The following is a 27,321-nucleotide window of genomic DNA, read 5'->3' as shown; positions in this document are numbered from 1 at the left end:
AAAAAAAAAAAAAAGGGTAAAAAACACATTGGAAAGGAAAAGTAGTAGTGTCTGAGAATGCTTTTCAGAAGACTGACACTTGATTCACTCAGTCCTATTTGATATGCAAGGGGTGAGTAAAAGAAAACTATTGCAAACAACAAAAAAAAACAAAAAAGAAAAGCCTAGGGGCTGAGTATATACTGTGACTGGAGAACAGAAAATATAGCATAAGGAAATCTGGGCTAGAAATTTTAGATAAGAACCCTTGGAAGTTTCTAAACAGAGGATTTCCTCCATCAAATTTGGTCTTAGAAAGGGTAACACAACTGGGAACACACATAACAAAATAAAATTGTCTAAAGGATTCCAGGAAATCAATGGAGAGATAGTGCAGACATTCTCTCTTAAGAGGGAAACACATTTCGAAACAGAAAACCAAGCTGGTCACAATGGCATGTGCCTGTAGTCCCACTTACTGGGGAGGCTGAGGCAGGAGGATTGCTTGAGCCCAGGAGTTCAAGTCCAGCCTGGGCAACATAGTGAAACCCCATCTTAAAATAAAAAAAAGAAAAAAAAAGGCACAGATAGAGGTACAAACTTAATATGATAAGCCATAAGCAACATAAAAATAAAGAAAATATTCATTTTTAGATAAAAATGGAATAGCCTAATAATAGTGATTATGAGTCAGGATTTCTCATAGCTGTGGTCTGAAGGATTTTGTGTTCAAACTATACGTTGAACTGTAGTCACCAACGTTATGGTATTAAGAAGTGGAGCCTATAGACGGCAATTAGATCATGAGGCCCCTGAGAGCTGCTTTGCCCCTTCTACTATGTGAGGGCACAGTGGGAGGATATCATCTATGAACCAGAAAACAGGCCCTCACCAGATAATGAATCTATAGGCACCTAATATTGAACTTCCCAGCCTTCAAAACTGTAAGAAATAAAATTGTTTTTTATAAGCCTCCTAGTTGATGTTGGTTTTTTGTTTTTGTTTGTTTGTTTAGACAGGGATTCACTCTTGTTGCCCAAGCTGGAGTGCAATGGCGCGATCTCAGCTCACTGCAACCTCCGCCTCCCAGGTTCAAGTGATTCTCCTGCGTAAGCCTCCTGAGTAGCTGGGATTACAGGTGCTAGCCACCAAGCCCGGCTAATTTTTGTATTTTTAGTACAGACGGGGTTTCACCATGTTGGGCAGGCTGGTCTCAAACTCCTGACCTCAGGCGATCCACCCACCTCAGCCTCCCAAAGTGCTGGGATTATGAGAGCTGCCACACCTGGCCTATGTTGGTTTTTTAGAATAGCAGCCCAAATGGACTAAGACACTGATGTTAAAAAGATAGCAGCAGAAAGAAGATTAGTGCATTTAACTACTTAGAACAAACTATTATAGAGAAAATGTATAACATAAAAATAAGAAGGAAAGTAATGAAATGCAATATAATGTAACTGAAATAATTTATCCTCTTGATAAAAATAACCCAAAAGGAGAACTAGAGAGAGAAAGGTAATTTTTAAAATTGGGAAATGACTAAATAAACCATAGCACAGTAATATAATAAGACATTATTTATTTTTTAAAAGTCAAACATATTCAAAACAGTAATTTAAAACATTAAATAAGAAAAAGAATCCACACTCTAATCATGGTATACAAGCAAACATTAATAAACGGATTTAAAAAGGTGCATCAGAATGGTATGAATAAATCTGGCACCTTTTAAGTTCTTTGCTCCGTAAAATTGGTGAAAGCTCAAACAATTAACAAGTATTTTCACATTTTACATGTAAAACTGTTCTTTATTAGTCTCATTTGATACATTTTATTTACAAAACCACACATATTAAGCTAATTCTGTATTTCTAAACAAGGTTTTTGTGTCAATTTTTATTAACAAAAAGCCTGAATGGATAGTTCTCAGAAAACCATTCATGTGCACCCATCACTGATTAAAGTTATTTCTATGAAGAAATACTATTCCTCACAGTCATAAAAAAGAATGCAATTGTGTCTTTCACAGCAACATGGGTAGAGCTGGAGGCAATAATCCTAAGTGAATTAACGCAGGAACAGAAAACCAAATACCACATGTTCTCACTTGTAAGCGGAAGCTAAATATTAAGCACACGTGGACACAAATGTGGGAAACATAGACACTGCGGACTACTGGGGGTGGGGGGTGGGGACTGAAAAACTACCCACTGGATACTACACTCATTTCCTAGGTGCAATATACTCACGTAATAAACTGTATATGTAACCCCTGTATCTAAAAGTTGAAATTAAACAACAAAAAAAACTATTTCCTGTAGCTTTTATAAATTAAATTAAAACTTTATTAAGCATATATATTCCCTGAGTATAGCATTTATTCCACTTTTTAAAACCATATGGGCTTAGCCAACATTATAAAGCCTAAATGCTTCCATTGTCATAAAAGTATGCAGAGAAAACATAATTCGAATGATTTGACATTAATATGCCTCCAACTTTTTATTAAGAAACAAGCACAAATAATAAAATTTATAATAGACAACAGTAAACAGATTAATTAAATTCACTAAAGTGGATAGTAATTATATTAGGTCACTCAATCAGGAATTCCATATAGGTAGAAGACTTCGTATTTTAATGGCATCTATATAAATTCAGGGAAAACTGAGACCTCATAGCCATGGTTTACATCAGCATATTTTTGACCAAATTGTATTTTACCTTATGCCATTAAAAAAAATAATGGGTTGGGGCTGGGCACAGTGGCTCACGTCTGTAATCCCAGCACTTTGGAAGGCCAAGCAAGGTGGATTACTTGAGGTCGGGAGTTTGAGACCAGCATGACCAACATGGTGAAACCACGTCTCTACTAAAAAACAAAAATTAGCCAGCCGTGGTGGCAGGCACCTGTAATCCCAGCTACTCGGGAGGCTGAGGCAGGAGAATCGCCTGAACCCAGGAGGTAGAGGTTGCAGTGAGCAGAGATCGTGCCACTGCACTCCAGCCTGGGCAACAGAGTGAGACTCCACCTCAAAAAAATAATAAAAAAATAATAATGGGCTGGGCGTGGTGGCTTACACCTGTAATCCCAGCACTTTGGGAGTCCAAGGAGGACAGATTACTTGAGGCTAGCAGTTCGAGACAAGCCTGGCCAACATGGTGAAATCCCGTCTCTACTGAAAATACCCACCAAAAAAAAAAAAAAAAGAAAAAGAAACACACACTAGTCAGGCATGGTGGTTTGTACCTGTAACCCCAGCTACTCGGGAGGCTGAGGCAGGAGAATCGCTTGAACCCAGGAGGTGGAGGTTGTGGTGAGCCGAGATTTTGCCACTGTACTCCAGCCTGGGCAACAGAGCAAGACTCTGTCTCAAAAAAATAAAATAAAATAAATAAGAAAAGAAAAGAAAAAAGAAAAAAAAATGCAGTGGAAAATGAATCAAGACACAGCATAAAAGTCTTATATATGAAGAAATACATCCCAAGAGTTTTCTGATGATTTTGTTGCTTTTTTCTAATAAGTAGTGTATGTTTAAAATGCAGTTAGAAAAATCAGAGCTACACTCTATATAAATTCATTAAAGTTTAAAATGTACAATGAACTGGGAAGAACAACATAAATCTTACCTGCATAGCACTCTTGCCCATTTTAACAACTTCAAACAACATCATGTTTTCCACTCCATTCTGTTGGTGATGACCATTCATTCGGTTTGGACCAGAAGGAGGTTTTCCTCCTCCATTTCCACCTTTGCCCTTTTCTGCTGGGCCCTTTTTGCCTTTTTTACAAGTCTGCAAAAAAAATACGAGGTGGTTAAGTTACATCACTATCCTTGAGAGTTCAAAACACAGCTACAGTAGAAGTAGCTGATAGGGTACATAATTATAACATGCTTAAACTTGCCCTAAAGAATTCCATCCACTTATAACAAAATAATATAACTGTGACAGCCTCTTTGTGGTGCCCATTTTTTCAAGTATACTACCATGTCTCACACGACATAGTAGTTAGAAGCATAGCCTCTGCAGACAGACAGACTCTGTGGGTGCAAATTTCTGCTACAATTAGCTGAGTGACATTAGGCAAATTACTTAACCACACTGTGTTTCAGTGATGTTTTTCTAATTTGTAAAGTGAGGATAAAACTGTGCCTACCTCATAGGGTTGCTGTGATAATGAAGACACAAAGTACTTAGCAACATACCAGCATTTAATAAAGTCAAAAAATGTCAGCTATTATTATCACTGTAAAATGAAAAAATTATGTCAAAAGGAGTTCAGTAAATGTTACATGAATCTTAATCTGGTAGGAAGACCAATAGAAACAATGACAAAAAATACAGATTTGAATCTATTTTGAAAAGTAATATAAAATCACAGACTTAAAAGCCCTCAAAATATCAACAAAGTTTGAAAAACACTGCAAAAATCTCTCTCAAGTATAATCAGAGAAATCTCAAGGGTATAGTAAATCAAGGTAGTTGTCTCCAAGTTTTATTACTCCCGTATGCTGCTTTTGGATGCAGACTGAAGTGGGCAGCAAGAATAACCAAACTCGTTATCAAGTATGTACCTTATACTCAGTTCAACATTTCATTTGCATTGTTAGTCTTAGAAATCATTGCAGTGCTCTGAACAAGGAATTCTGAACATTGGGAGTAGGTTTATCAATCTCATTCTTGTTTTAGGCCTCCCTCCAACATTTAGTCATCATGAAAATTCAATTAATGAAAACTATGGAAATGAAGCCCATTATAACACAAGTTGTCAGTATTTGGGGCGGGGGGGGGTATCAAAAAAATCAGGGAAAGGGTTCCCTATATGCCTAAGCTATAAAAATACCTCCCACAGCTCTTATACTTTAGGAAAACAAGCCAATTCCTAACTTGGAGTCCTCATTTCTCAAATGTCAGGGTTGAATTAAAATACTTTACAGAAAGGTATTCTGACCCCTGGATTTGGTGATTTCTTAAAGGTCTCTTTTAAACCAACACATCTCTACGATCTAGAGAGCAAGCGTTGGCCAACCTTCTGTAAAGTACTGAATAGTAAATATGTTAGGCTTTGTGGGCCACATACAGTCTCTGTAGTATATTCTTTATTTTTAAAACTATTTAAAAATATAAAAACAGCCCAGCATGGTGGCTCACACCTGTAATCCTAGCACTTTTGGAGGCCGAGGTGGGCGGATTGCCTGAGCTCAGAAGTTCGAGACCAGCCTGGGCAACACGGTGAAACCCTGTCTCTACTAAAATACAAAAAATTAGCCAGGCATGGTGGCGTACGCCTGTAGTCCCAGCTACAACGGAGGCTGAGGCAGGAAAATTGCTGGAACCCAGGAGGCGGAGGCTGCAGTGAGCCGAGATCACGCCACTGCACTCCAGCCTGGGCGACAGAGCGAGACTCCATCTCGAAAAATAAATAAATAAATAAATAAATAAATAAATATTAAAACAGGACCAGGAGTGGTAGCTCCCACCTGTAATCCCCATACTTTGGGAGGCTGAGATGGGAAGATTGCTTAAGGCCAGGAGTTCAAGACAAGTCTGGTCAACAGAGCGAGACCCCATCTCTATAAAAAATAAAATATATATAAACTATTCTTAGCTCCTGGACAGTACAAAAACAAGCCATAGATTGTGGACCTCTGATCTATAGCCATGCCTACAAATTTCTTTCCACTGAAAGCCTGTGGTATTTATGTACTTTATTCCTTAGAGGGTCCCTTCTTCCTCCAAGAGTGCAAAACTACTCAACTCTTAACAGTTACTTTAAACCCCTTCCCAACACCTGAAGCATATTACTTGTTAATTTGCAATACAGTAGTCCTCCCCTGGGTTTTACTTTATTCAATTTCAGTTACCCTTGGTCTGCTGCAGTCCAAAAATACTCAGTAGGAAATTCCAGAAATAAACAGTTCAAAAGTTTTAAATTGCACGCCATTCTGAGTAGCATGATAGAATCACTCATCATCCTGCCGTATCCCACCCAGGACGTGAATCATCTCTTTGTCCAGCATATCTCCGCAGCTCATTAGTCACTTACTAGCCATTTTGGTTACTATATTGAAAAAAATGTAGTATATGCAAGGTTTAGTACTATCCGCAGTTTCAGGCATCCACTGGGGGTTTTAGGGTTTTAGAATGTATCCCTGAGAATAAGGGGGATTGCTATATTCTGTAAATGAGATTCAGTCTCTGTGAACCTAATTCATTAATTCCTAATTGTACAATGAAAGGCTTTTGTCCCCAGTAAAGGGATTTTCAGAGACAAGGTTGAAAGAAAAGATCAACTACAACAGAGTAGACTAGTAAAAAATAAAACATTAATTAACATGGAGCTATATATTTGCAGTTTATCTACCAAATGCCTCAATAGTCCCTGTCAGTATGAAAAACTAATTGGGACAATAAAAATGGCAGAATGGGTATGCTGTGCTAGAAAAAAAAAATTTGCAAGGAGTGATAACACAAAGGAAGCAATATACAAAAAGCAAATATCCTAACCTGTGTACAATCTTGGAGAGAAAAAAATTTCTACATAAAGACTTTAGGAGGTAGTATAGTATACAGGGTTAAGGGCACAGACCTGAGCTCAAATCCTTTAACCATTAGGCTTTTCTGGACTTCAGTTTCCTACCTATAAAATAATGGTGTTTTCTCATCTACGCAGTTGTTCAAATATTAGATTAACATGTGAAACTGTTAGCACAACACATGGAACATACATAGTCTAGTGTCAAAATGCAGTTGCTATTATTATAATAAATCCTTGATCTGTCCCAACAGCTCACCCACAGTAGTAGCTATACAACCTTAACCAAACTGTGGCACAAAAACTTCAGAGTCCTCTACTCAGGTGCCACCAAGAATCTTATCCAAACTTGTAAATTAAATCAAAAGCAAAAGTAGGTTAATGGGGGAAAAAAATGATTTTCTAATAAATTAATGTATGCTATCCAACAGAATTAAGGTTATCTTTGAATAGCCGTTAAGTTAACATTTCTATTCATATCCCTCTCTCAAATCTTTTTAAGGAAATAAGAGAGCACACAAAATTATGAAACACATGAATTATGAGCACTCAAAAAATATTCCAAGCATTAAAAATTATGTTCCATACATTAAATGTGATGCTGTGCCACAATTAGAAATCAAAAGAGAATGGCTGGGCACGGTGGCTCACACCTGTAAATCCCAGCACTTTGGGAGGCTGCGGCAGGAGGACTGCTTGAGCCCAGTAGTACAGGACCTGCCTGGGGAACATAGTGAAATCTCAACTCTACAAAAATAAAAAATAATAGAAATTACAGAGAAGCCAGGCATTGTGGCACAGGCCTGTGGTGCCTGTAGTCCAGTCAAGAGGCTGAGGCAGGATAACTCCTTTAGCCCAAGAGTTTGAGGCTGTAGTGTGCCATGACTGTGCCAGTGAATAGTCACTGCACTCTGGTCTAGGCAACATAGAGAGACTCCATCTCCAAAAAAACAAATAAAGTTAAAAATTAAAAAAAAATAAGTTACAGAGTTTTACATTCACTTATGGGAAAGTTGTTGACAACATAACATTGAGTTTTAAAAGCACGTTAAACTGCATATTATGACTCCACTTAAAATGTTATAATCATGTTTATACATAGGTGTATGAATAAAAGTATGTGCATCAAAATGTTTAAAGAATAAATTACCTCCGGGTGATAGGGTTATGGAAAAATTTCACTTTGGTCATCGTAAACTTCTGTATTGTTAAGACTTTTTCAAAGTATGTCATGAGACAATATAAATCCAAAATTCATTTTGAAAAACAAATGCTGAACAACAAAAACAAGTTATCTTTTGCATAATGTACTTACACACATGCAGAGTCAAATGTACTTTCCAAAACAACAAAATAATTTAACCATTCACCAAGTTATCTGCAGCTCAGGCTAACCGCTAACCCACTCACACTCTAAACTTACATTATATTGACTCAGAACTTAACTTTGTAATTTTTTATCTTTCATATTACTTATAAAGAGTAAAACTATTATCAATTGTAACCCATTAGCCTTAAACTGGTTGTATGTTACATTTTTAGAGTGCTTTAGAATAAGAGATTTTATATATTACTTTGCTTTACATTTTATTACTTGTGGGAAAACAAAAATAAAGCCAACAGAACATTGCATTCTGCTTAACATACTATGCTTTACAAAATAAACTACTGGAAACAATGATGCATCATCATCATCATCATTATTATTATTATTTGCAACTTTACAGCAGTGTAAATAGATCCCAAAGGCTATCTGGTCTAGAAGACAAAAGGACCACATTTATCCAGAAGGCTTACCATACAACCCCCACCCCCTTAAAAAGTCATTTTTAAAAGATAAAACTATCTGAGACATAACCTAAATTTATGTGTGTGAGAGATCTTAGGATACAAAATAAAGTCACATATTTGATACATACTTTGCCTTTGCCTTGCTTTTGGTTTTTTCCTTCGATATCTTCAAAATCTGTGTCAGAAGAAAAATGTGTTTCTGACTCCCTGTGACAGAAAGATAAGCAAGAATTAAAAACCTTCCTTAGAAATTTATATAGAGTTTCTAATTTTTCCCATATTTTCTAAAAGAAAGGCTTGGTCAACTTATTAACAAAACTTCATATTAGCCTTATAAGTAATTAAGATGTTTCCCAAAAACACCATACTATATAACTATAGTTATATATAGTAAAATAATAACTAAAGTACAAATATCTAAACATCTTTGTTAATTTTTAACCGAAGTATGAAAACTAATCCAGTGGGTCTTAAAATTTAACCCTAGGAACTGTGGTATTCCATGTAATGGCTGGTTCCATTTCCTACTTCAAAGATCATAGTGCTGCGGAAAAACTGTATTTTAATACTAGGCATTGAAGGAACTTTATTAGTGAGTTTTATGATTATGGATCCTCTGACCTCTCCTACCTCACTCGAAAAGTATTTATAAATCTAGGTGAGTCAATATACAAAACATGTATTTCTGAAAGGGTACTTATAAAACCTTTATAAAAACTAAATCATTTGAAATACACTAGGGAATTATGCTAAGTGATCAATATCCTTTATGAAGTAAAGAGGTGATAAGCTATAGTCAGGAGAACAGTTTTGGTACTAAGTAACTGTGGATCTTATACAAGGGACAATCTCAATCTTCTCATCTATAAATAATATATATGCAGGAAAGAATTAAATCTCTAAAGTCTCTACAATCTCCAACATATGAATCTATAGTCCTAAACAACTGTCCCTTGTTCTGGGTGGGGGTAAGGCTAGTTTGTATAATCTGGATTTTCTCACAAACATATGGAAGCACACTGATTTAAATAAATACATGTGATACTTTCCAAATGAGTAAACATGAGTCTATCTAAATAGTAGTAACATACCCTCATTTAAATGCTTAAAGCAAGGCATACTTATATTAGTATTTGGGTCACACTGGATTTTAGAATTGAGCCACATCCATAAAAGATAAAGGTTTTTCCATCCTAAATGTGTAAACCTAGCACCAGCTTTGCTTAAAATAAATGGAATTGAAGTGAAAGGCTATCTTTATAAAACTAGTATTCTCAATCTAGATTTCTTCTATTTCCATTTTATTGCTACAATAACCAGTTGCCCAGAGGCTATGAGGTAGGAATACTTCATAAATCTAAAATAATGATTAAGACGTTAGCAGGAAAAAAATTACTATTTACATAGCACTTACATACAAAGTAATTTAAACAATGTATGGAAGGTGATGGCAATCCTAACTATATCCCACAATGTTGAGAGGAAAGGGCCTGTAATAAATACCATTCCCTAGAGTTAATGCACCAAAAACTGAATGACTACTATAATATTAACCCTGAAGCTCATGCGTGTTACATCTTAAGAAGATTATTGTCATCAATAATCTTCTCACGTCTATATGGCCTTGCAAAAAAAATGAAAATTTATTTTTTTTAAATTTTTTTATTTTTTAAAATTATACTTTAAGTTGTAGGGTACATGTGCACAACGTGCAGGTTTGTTACATATGTATACTTGTGCCGTGTTGGTGTGCTGCACCCATCAACTCGTCAGCAAATTTAAAATATCTTGATGTATAAGTAATATTTATTTCTTCCCAAGCCTTTTGTGGGACACCAGCTCTCTTAAAGAGCTAAGTAACTGCTTTAAGTCTGAAGAAAATCACTACTCTTCACAATGTTCCAATGGCCACAGTAATCAAAGGCTCAATTATCCTCTTAATACTCATCTCCAAGCTATCCCAGCTAAGAGTGAACCACTAGAGGTTTGGTAACTTACTGAAAAACTTTCCAAAGAAAGCTTGAGTAATCAGAACGAAAGTCTAAAATACTCCCAACCAAAGAAGAAATACTCTCCTAAGCCGTTCTTCAATGCTTTCCTGTGTTTTTAAGATCAAAAGAACAACAAAACTAACCTAGGTGAAATAACATTTATGTTTATTAAACATACTGTATTAACCATTCAGTGACCTGAAACATCCTGAGTCATCTATCACACGACTGAATCTTCCATTCCTCTTTACTGTGCCCCCCACCCCACATACCCAATCAAATACCGGGTCTGTTCTACCCCCACAACATCAATTCCCTTTTATTCATTATGCTATTTCAGGTCCTAATTATTTGAGATATTCTAATAGTCAATAGTCTAGTCCATAATATAAACCTTTTTTATAGTCTCTAATCAAGTATATAAGAAACTTCATAATCTTCTCTTTATATCTTTAAAATATGAACTCATAAAGGCAGCAGGAAGTACTAACTTAGTTCCTCACAGGATCTAATATAACATCCTGTATACAGCAGACATTTAATATTAACAAAGGTAATAATTAACTTTTACAAAGATATGAGACTTAGAATACATAAAATCCTCACTAAAAATGCTGTTTTGTGGGAACCTGAATGTATTTGGTCCCAGAAGATTCATAATCTCCACTGAAGATAACAAAATTATTAAAAATATGAAAATCTACATACGATCAAAAGTAGACGCTGCTGCCATTATGTACAAAGGTATTGGTCTGTTGTTTTCAAAATTTTTAGCAACTAAACTATCTTTTCAAGTCAGGTCTCATAAAGATCCTAATAAAAAATACAGTGGTGGGGGGCGGGTAAATAAAGGAATTCACGGGCAATTTAAAAGTTCACTTTTCACTGAGGCAACTCATGAAACTGTACCTTAGTATGAAAATCACTGTTACATAGAGTAGTTCAAAATCTTTCAAAACCAAGCAGTAATTAGAATAAAAGCTAAGGAGTACAGTTAGCTTTTTAGATGGGGGTAAAGAGGATACCTATGTTGAAACCACTTTCTGGACCAATATACACGTAACTTATTTCTGCGATCATCATTTCATTTTGTAACAGAAATCTGACATTACATCCTAAATATTACCACATAGTATACCTCACTAATGAGAAAACTTAATTTTTAAGAAATGTATGATGCTCTCTCAAAACAGTTGCTATTGCAAAACCAAGTATGGACTCAGAACTACACAACAAAAAATAATAAACTGTGCAGCATGTAAACTAAAAGATAAATTTAAAACACAACAACAAAAAAGTACAAAATAATTATTATTACAGAGCCTTGATGAGTGCTGATATAAACTCTTGCAAAGCATACAACTATTTTATATATTAGATCTTCTCAAGCAGAAGGAAATTTAACTGAAGTTAATGTATTCCCCATTCTGTGGAATAAACAAGTATTTAAAAATTATCAGAATATAATTCACTTACTGTAGTAGATTAAAATCAGTTGGTATTTCTGGAGCTGCTATCATTTCTTTATCATCTTCTGGAACACCTCAATGTCAGAAATATATTCATATATTTACGTGGGTAAAATGATGGCTTGCTTCTTTCTTCTAAGACAATTCCTTTAAAAAGGAGAAAATGACATCTACTATAAACGAACCAAAAATATTGGGAAAGGATATCCATACTCAAAAGCTAAATTCCCCAGTGCCTACTAATGTGTTTTAGTAAATAAGGATTTCGTTCCCTTGCATTTGACTGCTTATTGTTTTTGTTGGTTTTTTTTGTTTGCTTGTTTTTTGAGACGTAGTCTCACTCTGTCACCTAGGCTGGGGTGCAGTGGCGCAATCTTGACTCACTGCAACCTCTGCCTCCCAGGTTCAATCAATCCTACTTCAGCCTCCCGAGAAGCTGGCACAGGCCACCATGCCCAGCTAATTTTTGTATTTTTAGTAGAGATGGGGTTTTGCCATGTTGGCCAGTCTGGTCTCAAACTCCTGACCTCAGGTGATCCACCCACCTTGGCCTCTAAAAAGTGCTGGGATTACAGGCATGAGCCACCGTGCCTGACCTTGACTGCTTAGTAGATATAGATTTGTTGTAACACTCGCAGCCCCATAGTAATAACACATAGGGGAAAAAGAAGCTCATAAAACAACTGTTTTTAAATTTCTTTGTGATTCTCCACCTGGCATTATGTATACATACATTAATACATCCTAAATAGAAACAGGATATGACTCTTACTGGTCCTGAAATCCCTATGAGAACTCTAAACCATAATATGAGATGCCTGAAAATACAACCTTTCGCTGATATCATACACACACAGTTAAAAGGAGCTAATAAAAAAAACCTAAGATATAATTTTAAAACAGGTTTTCCTGCCCTGGAAACATACAGTCCAAAGCCTGGCTTATTAAATAAATAACCACTTCATGATAACAAACTGTGTTGAGAAGAGAAAGGGGAAACAATGTTAGGTCTGATCTATTCCTCCCCCTCAAGGAACTTATGATCAATTTAAACGCCAGTAATGTCATATGAACAACAGATGAATGCCATTTCTGACCAAAGTACATGCAAAAATGGCAGACAGAAAGGGTATTATGTCTATGTTTTGAAAGTCAAGGATGCATTTCCTAAATGAGAAAATGACCTAAAAGCAAACAAGAAAGTTGAAAACAGGCTGAAGCTAAAGTCTAAAGCTCTAAGTCTTATGTATACCTTTCTCTTATACTTTTATGATTTTCTTTTATTCCCAAGTGAATTTAGTACTCGGTGGCCACCTAAAGAAAAAGCAGGTAAGATTAAACATATCCAAATAATATTAAATGTTCAAATATAACATACTGACAAACTCCTAATGATTTATCCCAGTAGGTTAGACATCACACAAGAAACAGCTCAATTTTTCTTAGTAATATTGTATCTCTAGAAAACATCATCAATGGCTACTAATACTTAATATACAAAGTTCAAAAGATTGTATTTCCTACTTACTTAAGCTAAAAGAGCAAAATATTAATTTTATATTTTGTGAACAGCAAAATAACAAAAGAGGCAATACGAGAAACAAGAATGAATAATCCACAAATTAAATCCTGAATAATCAAATAATATATACCATCACTTTATTTTTTTCTGAAAGATACTCAGATTTTAAAATCCCGTTTTTGGCCAGGCGCAGTGGCTCATGCCTGCAATCCCAGCACTTTGGGAGGCCAAGGCGGGCAGGTCACTTGAGGTCAGGAGTTCGAGACCAGCCTGGCCAACATGGCGAAACCCCATCTCTACTAAAAATACAAAAATCAGCCTCGTGTGGTGGCGCACACCTGTAGTCCCAGCTACTGAGGAGGCTGAGGCTGGAAAGCGAAGGCTGCAGTAAGCTGAGATCATGCCACTGCACTCCAGCCTGGGTGACAGAGCAAGACTCTTGTCTCAAACATACATGCATACATACATACATACATACATACATACATAAATTTTAAAATCTTATTTTTGTTGAGACAGGGCCTTACTCTGTCACCCAGGCTGGAGTGCAGTGGCACAAATCATAGCTCACTGTAGCCTCAAATTTCAGGGCTCAAGAGATCCTTCTACCTCAGTTTTCTGAGTAGCTAGGACTACAAGTACTCACCACATCCGGCTAACTTTTTCTTTTTTGAAGTTTGTCATCATATGTAGGACACACATTCACCTCCTAAAATGCTAACTTATTTATAAAAGAAAATTATTTTGTTTCTTTAAAAGGAACTGGAGAGGCACAGAACTAAGAAAATTATTTTGTTTCTTTAAAAGGAACTGGAGAGGCACAGAACTAATAAATTCTAACGAACAGGTCAGGTCATCTAGACGGCAAGATGAAAATAAAAGTGGTCATGTGATCCTTGCTGCATCTGTCTGTCTCTCTGAGCATTTCATAAAAACCAAAGTTGCTGCTTTCCTTCAATACAGTTTCCTTCAATATAGTTTCTAAGCACACTTTGAAGATAGTTCATAAATACAGTCACCTAAGGAATCACAGGTGATGAATATAAAGCTCTGAAAAGCAGAGAATACTAAATAAAATGAATATTGTATGATATACTGGATTCTTCTAAATAGCACAAAATTAATTTCTACTGTAAAAGAAGTATTCCCAGGCCAAATTATTTTGCAAAGCATAGGCTATACTAACATGTATTTCGTAATTAGAAACCAAAGCAAACACAAAAGCAAAACCAAAGATATAAGATGTATCTCTCAAGACAAGATAGATGCGCGTGCGTGTGTGTATTATATCTATATAAAAAATAGAGACAGACAGACAGACAGACAAGGTCTTACTCTGTCACCCGGGCTGGAACGCAGTGAGGTAATCACAACTCACTACAGCCTTGACATCCCCAGGCTCAAGTGATCCTCCCACCTCAGCCTCCCAAGTAGCTGGGACTATAGGCACACATTACCATGGCCCGGCTAATTTTTTCTTATTTTGTAGAGACAGGGTTTCACCATGTTGCTCAAGTTAGTCTTGAACTCCTGGGCTCAAGCAATTCACCCACCTCAGCCTCCCAAAGTGCTGAGATTACAGGCGTGAGCCACCGCACCCAGCCAGGTACATATATTTTTAAAAGAAAAAAAAAATGTTGTGTCAGGGTCTGATAGAAAAACTATTGAAATGGCCAATTCCCTATCCTAGTGAAATGTGATATTTTTAAAGTCTCTAAACTGCGAAAATTCATCCAACCAAGTAAAAGTATCCACCATGTGCCAAATGTAGTGCTGGGCAATGAGAATACAATAGTGAACAGGAGAACAATGATCCTTGTCCTTAATACCTGTTAAGAAATGTGATTATTATTTCTACTAGAAGGTACCTACTTGCTACTTAATATTATTAAATATAAGAATGCTGGCCGGGCACAGTGGCTCACGGCTGTAATCCCAGCACTTTGGGAGGCCGAGGCAGGCGGATCACAAGGTCAGGAGATCGAGACTATCCTGGCTAATGCGGTGAAACCCCGTCGCTACTAAAAATACAAAAAAATTAGCCGGGTGTGGTGGCGGGCGCCTGTAGTCCCAGCTACTTGGGAGGCTGAGGCAGGAGAATGGTGTGAACCCAGGAGGCAGAGCTTGCAGTGAGCCGAGATCGTACCACTGCACTCCAGCCTGGGCGACACAGCGAGACTCTGTCTACTAAAAAAAAAAAAAAAAAAACCCCGCTAAATTCCACGTATCTGAGCTGAGTGTTTGCTAGTCATTCTCTAAATGACTTATTTGCCATAAAAACAGTTCATTATAGCTCAAGAAAAATTACAAATATTAAAGTTGTTTTGTAATTGAGTTGAGATTAGTAGTTTCTAAATGTAAACTTTAATCTACAGGAAGAGCTGAGAATGCTTACATCTTTATTTTAAATGTCTACAGCTGCAAATAAATATAATTTGCAGGCCATGTATGATGGCTCACACCTACGATCCCAGCGCTTTGGGAGGATGAGGCAGGAGAATGTCTTAAACTGACGAGTTCGAGACCAGCCTGGGCAACATAGTGAGATCCTATCTCAACAAAAAATTTAAAAATCAGTCGGGCATGGTGGCACACACCTATAGACCTAGCTACTTGGGAGACTGAGGCAGGAAGATTGCTGGAGCCCAGGAGGTAGAAGCTGCAGTGAACCATGATCACACACTGCACTCCAACCTGGGCAATGGGGTAAGACTCTGTCAGTCCGTCCGTCCGTCCATCCATCCATCCATCCATCCATCCATCCAATTTGTTTCCCCCATAGACTTACATTAACAAATTCATAGTATCTTCAAATGTGCTTAATACCATTTGACTTCAGCTGGGTAACCCAAAACTATAAAAACATGTAACGCTCAAAGAAAAGTATCAGTTTAAAAATCAAACTCACCACACAATTTCTGCACTATTGCAGGTTATTAACTTTTTAAAAAATATGCTCAAAGATCACAAGGTGGAGCTCTCTCCTAGTGTCTAGAAAAAACTTTTGAGGTTTTTATCATATGTACCAATTCTCTATACCTACTATAAAAGAGTTAACATTCTAACAGCTTTGGAGGATGAAGCATAGAAATAAAATTTGCATTAAGTCTCAATCACTATTTTCCTTCTGGGAAAAAAAACGTATCCAGCAACAACTAGCTTCTGCTTCTCCTTACCGAAAACCAAGCAACTCCGTTTGCAGATAAGCTAAACAATACATATTAAAGTAAAACTACTTTCTTAGGTTCACATGCATAGTGTGCTGCCATTAAAGGCTGCTAATTATTAGATTAAAAAGTAGCAGATGATCGTGTATTTCTAATTATAAATATTAAATTCAAGTAACACTGCTTTTAATATAAACAGACGTAAAAGCTGAAACTTAATCACCATAACTTTTCAGGTTATCTATAATTAGTATATGTTTATGGCCTGTTACTCAAAGTTTAGATTACAAGTTAAATTCAATAAGAAACACCTGTCAGATACCTATTACTATAGCATATTAATACAAGCAAGTAAAAATTATGATCATGCTTGCATCTTTCCAACTCCAAAAAAGAATGACTTCCTACATTCATCAAAAGTACCCCCCCACAAAATAAAAACACACACAAAACATCCTAATATCTTGCTTTGGTATCATTTTTTTTCCCCTAAAAGAATTACTGTTTTAAAGGTCTTTAATTTAGGGGCCAGGCACGGTGGCTCACGCCTGTAATCCCAACACTTTGGGAGGCTGAGGCGGGCGGATCACGAGGTCAGGAGTTCAAGACCAGTCTGGCCAAAATGATGAACCCTCGTCTCTAAAACAAAAATACAAAAATTAGCTGGGCGCAGTGGTGCGCACCTGTAGTCCCAGCTACTTGGGAGGCTGAGGCGGGAGAATCGCTTGAACTCGGGAAGCGGAGATTGCAGTGTGCCGAGATCATGCCACTGCAATCCAGCCTGGTTAACAGAGTGAGACTCCGTCTCTATTATAAAAAAGGTATTTAATTCAATCCCAAGTGGTCTCAAGACAAAAAAATAAAAAGCTACCAACAAAGCCATCACTAAGAAGGTTCCTCAGAATCCATATATTAATAATATATTACTGGAGAGCACAGGGGAGGGGAACACTTAAGTAGCTGGTATTTTAATTCTCTCACTAAAATAAAAATGCAGAAATATTCAACTGCTAAAAGCTGGCAAATTCACACACCACATGCCATACCCTTTACACTCCTCCCAAAAGGGTCCTGTACTTCTACATATAAGGATCACAACCAGGAAATGTATACACCCTTCTAAAATGCCACCATCACTATAATACAAACACTTAAAATTAGAAATTACTGAAATATCCAACTACCCAGACTATAGGCGAGCACCATCACGCCCAGCTAATTTTTGTGTATTTTGTAGAAACAGGGTTTCACTATGTTGCTCAGGCTAGTCTTGAACTCCTAGGGTCAAGCGATCTGCCCACCTCAACCTCCCAGAATGTTGAGATTACAAGTGTGAGCCACTGCACCCAGACAGGTACATATAATTTTAAAAGAAAAAAATGTTGTGTCAAGGTCTGATAGAAACAGAAAAAATTACTGACCTGGCCAACTCCCTATCCTAGTGAAATATGATTTTTAAAGTTTCTAAATACTAAAAATTCATCCAACCAAGTATCACTGATAGTATCATCAATGTAATTAATGTAATATTCATACACTGAAACTATTTATGACTGTGTACCAATGTGGGTAAATGGACATAATGACAACAAAAAAGAAGCAAAGGAAAACAATAACATATCAGGGTGGGTAATTTTTTAATTTTTTATTTACAATCTTATTGTTAGTACAAAAAAGGAAATTATGAAGGGGAAATTTAGTTTTTAATGTACTCTATTAAAACCTGAACTACCAGCTGGGCAGGGTGGTGCAAGCCTATAGTCCCAACTACTTGAGAGGCTGAGACGGGAGGATCGCTTGAGCCTGGGAGGTCAAGGCTACAGTGAGCTGAGAACATACCACTGCACTCCAGCCTGGGCAATAGAGTGAGACCCTCCCTCAGGAGGGAAAAAAGAAAAAACTGTTTAAAAACCTAGACTACTTGAGGAATTACAAAACTATGCTGCTAAAATCTATTCATATTTCATGTTCATAATCATATAAAATTAAACGTACAAAAACTGAGTTCTATCATAAAATTACCTTTATTATATTTGCCTACTCAAGATTAGCAGGGAACATAAACTTTCTTACAGGCTCCTGACAACAAGACCCAAAGGTATGTTCCTTTTATTGGCCTATGTACTTTCTTAGGATACAACATATAGAAGTCTGTTGTTTAGTCTGAGGTTGTGAATGCTAAAAGGTAGACTACTTCCTGCAGTAGTACATTTGATCCAAACAGGAAAGTTACTATCATTTCTATGTCAAATGATGTACATGGGGCAAAAAATGAAAAGCTAACCCAAAATGTGGATATAAATACCTACCTTCAAAAAGAAAAAAACTAATGCCCCTTTGATGAGTAACAATCTTTAAAAAGAATTCGGCTGGGTGTGGTGGCTCCCACCTGTAATTCCAGCACTTTGGGAGGCTGAGGCAGGCGGATCATGAGGTCAGGAGTTCAAGACCAACATGGTGAAACCCCATCACTACTAAAATAGAAAAATTAGCCAGGCATGGTGGCACACACCTGTAATCCCAGCTACTCGGAAGGCTGAGGCAGGAGAATCGCTTGAACCTGGGAGGCGGAGGTTGCAGTGAGCCGAGATCATGCCACTGCACTCTAGACTGGGCGACGGAGCAAGACGCCATCTCAAAAAAAGAAAAAAAAAAATTCTTCTTACCTAAAAAATATTTGTCCTCCCTCTGTTAATCTCCCTAATTTATTCTATACTATTCTAAGTAAATGACATGGTGAAAAGTATGTCAAACTAAGCAATGATCATGTGTACTCAGTCCAGTAGTAAAATCTTAACCTAAAAGTTTCTTGATAACACACTCACATTACAGCTACCACATATATCATTCGTAAATATCTTTTCTTTTACACAAACCTGAATGGAGTCCTACAGAATTCCTAATGGTAGTCCCTGCTCTGGTACAGGAATAGGTAAACCAGAGAAGGCATGCCTGGAAGAAATCTGCATATGTAGGAAGATTAATGACCCTGTCTGTATTTCCTAACTAATAGTAGGAAATCTATACTTACAAACTTTAAAAATAATATAAAGGACAGGCCGGGTGTAGTAGCTCAGGCCTGTAATCCCAGCACTTTGGGAGGCCAAGACAGGCAGATCACTTGAGGCCAGGAGTTCCAGACCAGCCTGGCCAACGTGGAGAAATACCATCTCTACTAAAAATACAAAAATTAGCTGGGCATGGTGGCACAGGCCTGTAATCCCAGCTACTCCAGAGACTGAGACATGAGAATTGCTTAAACCCAGGAGGTAGAGGCTACAGTGAGCCAGTATCGTGCCACTGCACTCCAGCCTGGGCAACAGAACAAGTCTCTGTCTCAAAAAAAAAAAAAAAAAATTTATACATACATACATACATATAAAGGACGGAAGGAGGCCAAAGTAAAAGGCCTTTCTAAAATAACTAAGTAGACAAATTGAACAGGCCTAAGGCCACAACACTGCAAAAATAACTTATTTTCAGGAAGAGGGGAAGGAGCAAGCTGGGGCAGTCTACAGATATGGCATCACTACACACTGCCAAAAACTAGAATTTACAAAACGGGAAACATCCACCTGTTCCCTTCCTATTTTTAAGTTTATTATAGTAGGTGCTCAGCAATCTTCCTAGTTTTCTTGTCTACTCACTTTCCCCAATACTTTCAAAACATGACTCGAGCCATCACCACAACTGTGATCACCTTGACAAACCTACATACTTGCTGTCCCAGTTCTCAATGACCAGTTTTGATGTCTGTAGAAAACCTAGCACGCTTTGTGAACTTAGCAACCCCCTTAGTTAGGGGTTAGAGGGAGACAAGAAAAGGCTTATGTCCTATTCCCGCAGAGCCAACCTGTACTCAGTACTCAGTTGTAACCTGTACCTGAATCACCCAAAGATCCTATCCTGTCTGACATGTTCCTGCTGTAATATATCTACCTTCATTCTGGTACTGGAATCCTGCCCATAAACCCACCCTAAAAGTCTCCATTTGTCTCGAGTTGCCTTAACCTGAATGCTACAATATTGTCCTCTCATATGTCTGACCATACTGGCATTGGCTGCTGCTCTACACTGGATACCATATTATAGTTGACATATTGGATATGTATCTGCTATCTAATTTGAAGACTACTATTTCCCCAGTCAGCCTCAATAAGCTGCAGCTGACCAGACATTATCTGGCTCTATCCTAAGACAAATATCAAAACAGATATTTGTTTTATCATATACTATCACCTTAAAATCATTTCTCAGTCTGCCAAGGTCAATAGCTAACAATTGTTTTAATACTGTCATTATCCACTCTTCATCTCACTTATATGTGAATACCACACTCTACAGTTAGCTTTCTGGACTGGTGTGCAAGTGTGTGTGTGCATGTGTGCGTGCATGTGTATACATCTTCATCTTATTAACATAACTTTGTGATGTAACCTGTGATGTAAATTTGCAATGTTAAGACATAACAAATAAACATGGGTAATTACAACTGGGTGTAGTGGCTATCAACATTTCCGGCCGGGCGCGGTGGCTCAAGCCTGTAATCCCAGCACTTTGGGAGGCCGAGACGGGCGGATCACGAGGTCAGGAGATCGAGACCATCCTGACTAAAAAATACAAAAAACTAGCCGGGCGAGGTGGCGGGCGCCTGTAGTCCCAGCTACTCGGGAGGCTGAGGCAGGAGAATGGCGTAAACCCGGGAGGCGGAGCTTGCAGTGAGCTGAGATCCGGCCACTGTACTCCAGCTCGGGCGACAGAGCGAGACTCCGTCTCAAAAGAAAAAAAAAAACATTTCCAATGAGACTGTATTAGCTGGTATAAATGAATATCCAGATCCAAAAATCAAATTTACAAGACGGGTTAAATAGTATACAGCATGATATAAGCACAATATATTATTGCCATCTAAACCATTTCACACTGGGCATCACTGGCTCACTGGCAAATTTCAAAAAAAGGCAGATTTCATAGAAGAGTAGATGAACACAGGACAATCCTGCTTGATGTTGGGGGAAATCTAAATTTTCATTTCACATACTCTCAATAGATTACATCAAAAGTTTCCACATTCACTCAAGGTAGTAAAAAGTATCTCAATGAATTATTGAATTTTATTAATTTGCATGATAATGAAGATAGAACCATAACCAAAAAACAATTCAGTAGATTGAAAACAGTAAAACCAAAGTGAAAAAGAAACCACTTTATAGAGAATAATGAAAAATTTTAACCTGATATTTAAAATTGTGGTGACTATTAATATGCAATGCCTCTTTTTTCATTTTAGCATGACTATACAACAACACATGTATGTCACATGTCCAATTTTTTTGTTCCTTTCACTTCTGACTAGCTGACCTTATTAAAATATTTAGCATTACCAGCCACTTGATATTACCCACTAACCTTTTAGCTAACAACCACAGTATACAATTCATAGGTTTGAATTATATGCATATTCAAGTTCAGAAATCAAATATGCTTTCACAATTCAGCTTTTCAACACACTACAGGTACTTTCCAATTCGTATTTCAGATCTAAGAGTTTGATTCTTCACTTGGTAATTCCACGCAGTGGTAACAACGGGAGACACATATGTGGTACTCTAAAATTATTTTAATTATCTCTAATCTTAAACATTCCTAGACAAACAGTAAAGCATGCAAATTACATTTTAAAAATTAAATTCAAGCCAGAAAAAGACACTATAAGAAAACTATAGACCAATATCCCTGAATATTAATGCAAAAATTCCTAAAATACTAGCAAACCAGAATTCATTTAAAACATTTAAAATATTATACACCATGACCAAGTGAGATTCATTGCTGAAATGCAAGACTGTTTCAACATACAAAAAATCAATCAATGTAACACAACACATTAACAGAATGAAGGACAAAAACCACATGATCATCTCAGTTGACGCAGGAAAAGCATTTGACAAGATTCAATACCCTTTCACTATAAAAAATACTCAACAAGTTAAAACTAGAAAAAAAATCACCTGCTATAGTTTGAGTATTTGTCCCCTCAAAAACTCATGTGGAAATTTAATCCTCAATGTGGCAGTATTGAGAGGTGGGGCCTTTAATAGGTGATTGGGTAAAGACGGCTCTGCCATCATGAATAGGTTAATCCATTCATGGACTACTGGGTTAATGATTTAATAGTCATGAGAGTGGGACTGGTGGCTTTAGAAGAGAAAGAGACCTGAGCAAGCATACTCAGTCCCATTGCCAAGTGATGCCTTGCAACACCTAGGAACTGTGCAGAGTTCCCACTAGCAAGAAGACTCTCATCAGATGTGGACCCTCGAACTTGGACTTCTCAGCCTCCTTAACTGTAAGAAATAAATTCTTTTTCTTTATAAAGCACCTAATTTCAGATATTCTGTTGTAAGGAACAGAAAATGGACTAAGATGCTATCTCTATATAATAAAAGTCAAAAGCCCATAGCTAATATTATAGTCAAGGGTAAAAGACTGAAAGTTTTTACTCTAACATACAGAACAAGGCAAGGATGCCCACTCCCACCACGTGTCTATTCAACATAGTACTTGGAAGGCCTAGCCAAAGCAATTAGACAGGAAAAATAATAAATAAAAGGCATCCAAGTCAGAAAGAAAGAAGTAAAATTATCTCTGTTCCCAGATGACACAATCTTCTATGTAGAAAGTTCCAAAGTTTACACGCGCATAAAAACTTAGAACTAATAACCACAAATTCAATAAAGTCACAGGATATTAAATCAACACACAAAATTCTCGTATATACTAACAATCCAAAAAGGAAATTAAGGAAACAATTCCATTTACAACAGCATCAAAAAGCTTAAAATACTTAGGATTAAACCTAACCAAGGAGGTAGAAGACTTGTACACTGAAAACTACAAAATGTTGCTGAAATGGAAAGTGACACAAATAGAAAGACACCCTGTGTTCATGAATTCGAAGACTTAATATTATTATGAAGTCCATACTACCCAAAGAAATCTACAGATTCAACACGATCCCTATCAAAATCCCAATAGCACTTTTTGCAAAAATGAAAAAATTAAGCTGAAAATTCATATAGAATCTCAAGGGACCCAAAGAGCCCAAACAATTTTGGGAAGAAAAGAACAAAGTTGGAGGATTCATATTTCCTAATTTCAAAGCATTTTAGAGAAAGTCCTCAATATCACCAACAGGTTCTTGGAAACTCCAATGTTAAGCAAAATGACGTATAATGAAACCAATTTTTTTCTCATAAACATTGTAACGAAACAATATTGAACAAATTGATATTATTCAAGGACCTGCTGTACATCGTTTTGCTTAAAGCCCAAGTTTCCAAGAACCTAAGAATGGCACTAAGTAAGAACTTACTGTACAAAGCTACAGTAATCAAAACTGTGAGGTACTGGCATAAAGACAAATAGACCAACGGAATAGAACAGATATGGATAAACAAAATAGATACATAAAATGAAATACGCACCTTTTAAAAGGAAGGAACATCTGTACTACACTACAACACGGATGGACCCTATGGGCATTATGCTAACTGAAATAAGCCAGTCACAAAAAAGAAAAATACTATATGATTCAACTTATGAGGTATCTGAAGTAGTCAAATTCATAGAAACAGAAAGTAGAATAATGGTTACCAGGGACTAGGTGAAGAGAAAATGGGAGTTGTTTAATATGTATAGAGTTTCAGGCTTTCAAGATGAAAAATTTCTGTAGATCTGTTTTCACAGCAGTTGGATATACTTCGTATTACTCAATTACACACTTAAAAAAATGGTTAAATGGTAAATGTTGTTATTTACCACAACAAAAAATTAAATTTGAAACCTCTTTTATTAAGCAAGCTTCTCTCATATGGTATAAACTCACAGGATTTTACTTAAATCATTGATCATTTAAGAACACCTTTCCACTAAACAAGCATACCACATACCATGTAACTATTGATCTATTGAGATGTCATTTTGTAAATTAAGACACTAATCATTGATATCTATACTCAGAATATTTTGACAGACTTTTTGTCTCCGGTTTAATAAGGTAAAATGCACCAAAGCTTATGTTAAATTTACAGCAAAATATCAAAAGAAATAATCTAGCTTTTCCAAAAAACATGGAAACACTTGGTTGAACAACCAGAGCTAACTCTACACTTTTTAAGTTGCTCACCATAGAATATGAAAACTGTCACTGAAACCTATTTAACAAACGTTCAACATTTCTTTCGCTTGTTCAAAATGTGACGGTACAAGTCAAGTCCCATAGTTACCCACAAGAACACACAACTTAAAGCCAGGGTAAAAAGCAGCAACAATCTTCCAGCAGCAACACAAACAAACTGCATCCAACAGTTAGTATACTAAATGGCCTCAAGTGATGACACTAAGATTTAGAAATTAGCCTAAAACGCAACACTTGATTCCATTAAACTCGAGAGGGAGCACACAGCATGAATAAGATCCAGTAAGAAGAGACATTTATCTATCTATCTATCTATCTATCTATCTATCTATCTATCTACCTACCTACCTACCTACCTACCCACCCATCCACCCACCCACCCACCTACCTATCTATCTGGTTAGATTACTGGTACCAGATATCATTAGGGGACTCCCACATTTTGTCCTGTAACTGAGCATATTTCATACACTTTAGCACGCCATCCAAACAGACCAACTCAATCTGAACTCTAAGATGACTGAAGTTTTTAAACCTTCCCTAGAACTATGACAAAAGACTACGACAAAAGACTGCCTTATTTCTAAACAACAAATACATTAAAGCATCTTGCAAAATCAATATCCCCAAAAGAACTATCAAGATGCTAAGAAAGGAGGTGAAATAATGACTCAATATATATTTAATATTAAGAGCAATATATTATTAAAAACAAATATATACTAGAGCTAACGTTTTTGTTTTGGATAGACTTGAAAGTACACTCTACTACAGAGAACTTGAAACTATCTTAGATTCATAGTTATTGCAACTTTGCTGTTATGATATAATTTGTTGTAACAATGGTTTATTAAGTAATTAGGAAAGAAACTTCTCAATTAGAAAACTCTTTCTAAAAAAAAAAAAAATGTGTTATAATGATCCTTCAGGCAAAGAGTTATCTGCCAAATAACGTAGCAACACTGAGAACACCATGACTGAAAAGATTATTCATATGCAAGGATCTCCATCTTATTCTATGATTATTCTTTTGGCAAAAATACTCAAAATGATCTTTTCATCATGAAATACAATCTCCCTCTCCCTCTGTCTCCCCCCACCCACCATATATGACTGTGCTTAGCTATCCTAATTAATAAATTAATTGCAACTAGCGACTTGGCACGGTGGCTTATGCCTCTAATCTGGCACTTTGGGAGACTGAGGCAGGAGGATTACTTGAGCCCAGGTGTTTGAAACTAGCCTGGGCAACACAGCGAGACCCTGTTTCTAAAAAATTAATAATAGGGGTGGGCGCAGTGGCTTATGCCTGTAATCCCAGCACTTTGGGAGGCTGAGGCAGGCAGATCACCTGAGATCGGGAGTTCCAGACCAGCCTGACCAACAGAGTGAAACCCCGTCTCTACTAAAAATACAAAAACTACCCAGGTGTGGTAGCGCATGCCTGTAATCCCAGCAACTCAGGAGGATGAGGCAGGAGAATCACTTGAACCCAGGAGGCAGAGGTTGCAGTGAGCCGAGATCGCGTCATTGCACTCTAGCCTGGGCAATAAGAATGAAACTCCATCTCAAAAAATAATAATAATAATAATAATAACTTGCAACTAGGAAAGGGAAAAACTTTTCTCCTCCAACTTCTACATATAAACTATTCTGAAGATGTTTGCCAAATATGCCATTATCATGTCATTTTACTTGAATGTTTTACTTCATTATGTCCCCTTTCACAGGTTAGTCCTGTGTCACCTACTTTGGCTAACCATAATTTACAAAATATTCAACTACATTTCACCTGTTTTTCTGCCCAAAGTCATAAAGCAACAAGCAGTTTTTCCAGTGTTATATACTTGAATTTAGTTACTACTGAACCTACTATCTCATGTTGATCATAACTTATAGATCACAAAATAATGTGGAAGTCAGTGTAGCAGATTCAACTCTCACAACATAAATAACAGCATTAACACAACTCTGAAAGTCTTCTGTTAGGTCTGCTACTTAATATCTAAGTTTACATCAAGTTATGTAATGTAAAGTGTGATGCCTTTCACAAAATAAGAACATGTATATGAATGGATGTATTTGTTTGCACAAAAAAATACTGAGGATTAACAAGAAACACTTTTTCCAAGTTGTCCGTAAGGAGCAGGGGATGATAAAAGAAATATAGGCGGCAGGAATCTGTGGAAGACTTCTATATATACCTTTGCATATTATTTTAACTTTTGAATAAGGAAAATGTCATACTCATTCAAGTGAAACTGAATTTTGTTAGGTTATGTCATTGTCATAAAAACAGAATTTTTTAAATTTCTGAAATTGAAGACAAATTGGAAAAATAAACCTTATCATGTACATCAAATTAATAACACAGGCATACAGAGAAAGTACTTATATAATGTGAGGTGAGAACACACTTTGCTTATCCTTAGTGGGAAGAATTTCAAGGACAAAAAGAAGAAAATTTAAAGCATAATATGATGGCTCACACTTGTAATCCCAGCACTTTGGGAGGCCAAGGTTGGGGGGATCACTTGAGGCCAGGGGTTTGAGACCAGCCTGGTCAACAGAGTGAGACCTGTCTCTACAAAAAAGGAGAGGGAGGGAGAGGGAAGAAATCGGGGAAGGTAGAAGGGGAAAGGGCAGAGGGGGAGGAAAGGGGGG

At 36.8% G+C, this 27,321-nt stretch overlaps 1 protein-coding gene across 6 annotated transcripts in view; it reads right to left on the bottom strand.

Annotated features, from left to right (window-relative positions):
• STAG2 (stromal antigen 2) overlaps positions 1-27,321 on the bottom strand; it is a 137,329-nt gene that overhangs the window by 66,781 nt on the left and 43,227 nt on the right. For 4 of the 6 annotated variants that reach the window (XM_012001503.1, XM_012001505.1, XM_012001504.1 and 1 more), the window contains 4 exons: positions 13,021-13,082; positions 11,776-11,915; positions 8,437-8,515; positions 3,610-3,774 (listed from right to left, as the gene is read on the bottom strand). In XM_012001503.1, the coding sequence (XP_011856893.1) occupies positions 3,610-3,774; positions 8,437-8,515; positions 11,776-11,819 (288 nt within the window). In that variant the 5' untranslated portion in view covers positions 11,820-11,915; positions 13,021-13,082. The remainder of the gene's footprint in view (positions 1-3,609; positions 3,775-8,436; positions 8,516-11,775; positions 11,916-13,020; positions 13,083-27,321) is intronic. The other 2 variants (XM_012001507.1, XM_012001506.1) reach the window with 1 other exon arrangement.

This window comes from Mandrillus leucophaeus, unplaced genomic scaffold (assembly GCF_000951045.1).
Source record: "Mandrillus leucophaeus isolate KB7577 unplaced genomic scaffold, Mleu.le_1.0 Scaffold661, whole genome shotgun sequence".
NCBI classification, from domain to species: domain Eukaryota; kingdom Metazoa; phylum Chordata; class Mammalia; order Primates; family Cercopithecidae; genus Mandrillus; species Mandrillus leucophaeus.
This window is presented reverse-complemented; position numbering and strand designations above follow the sequence as displayed.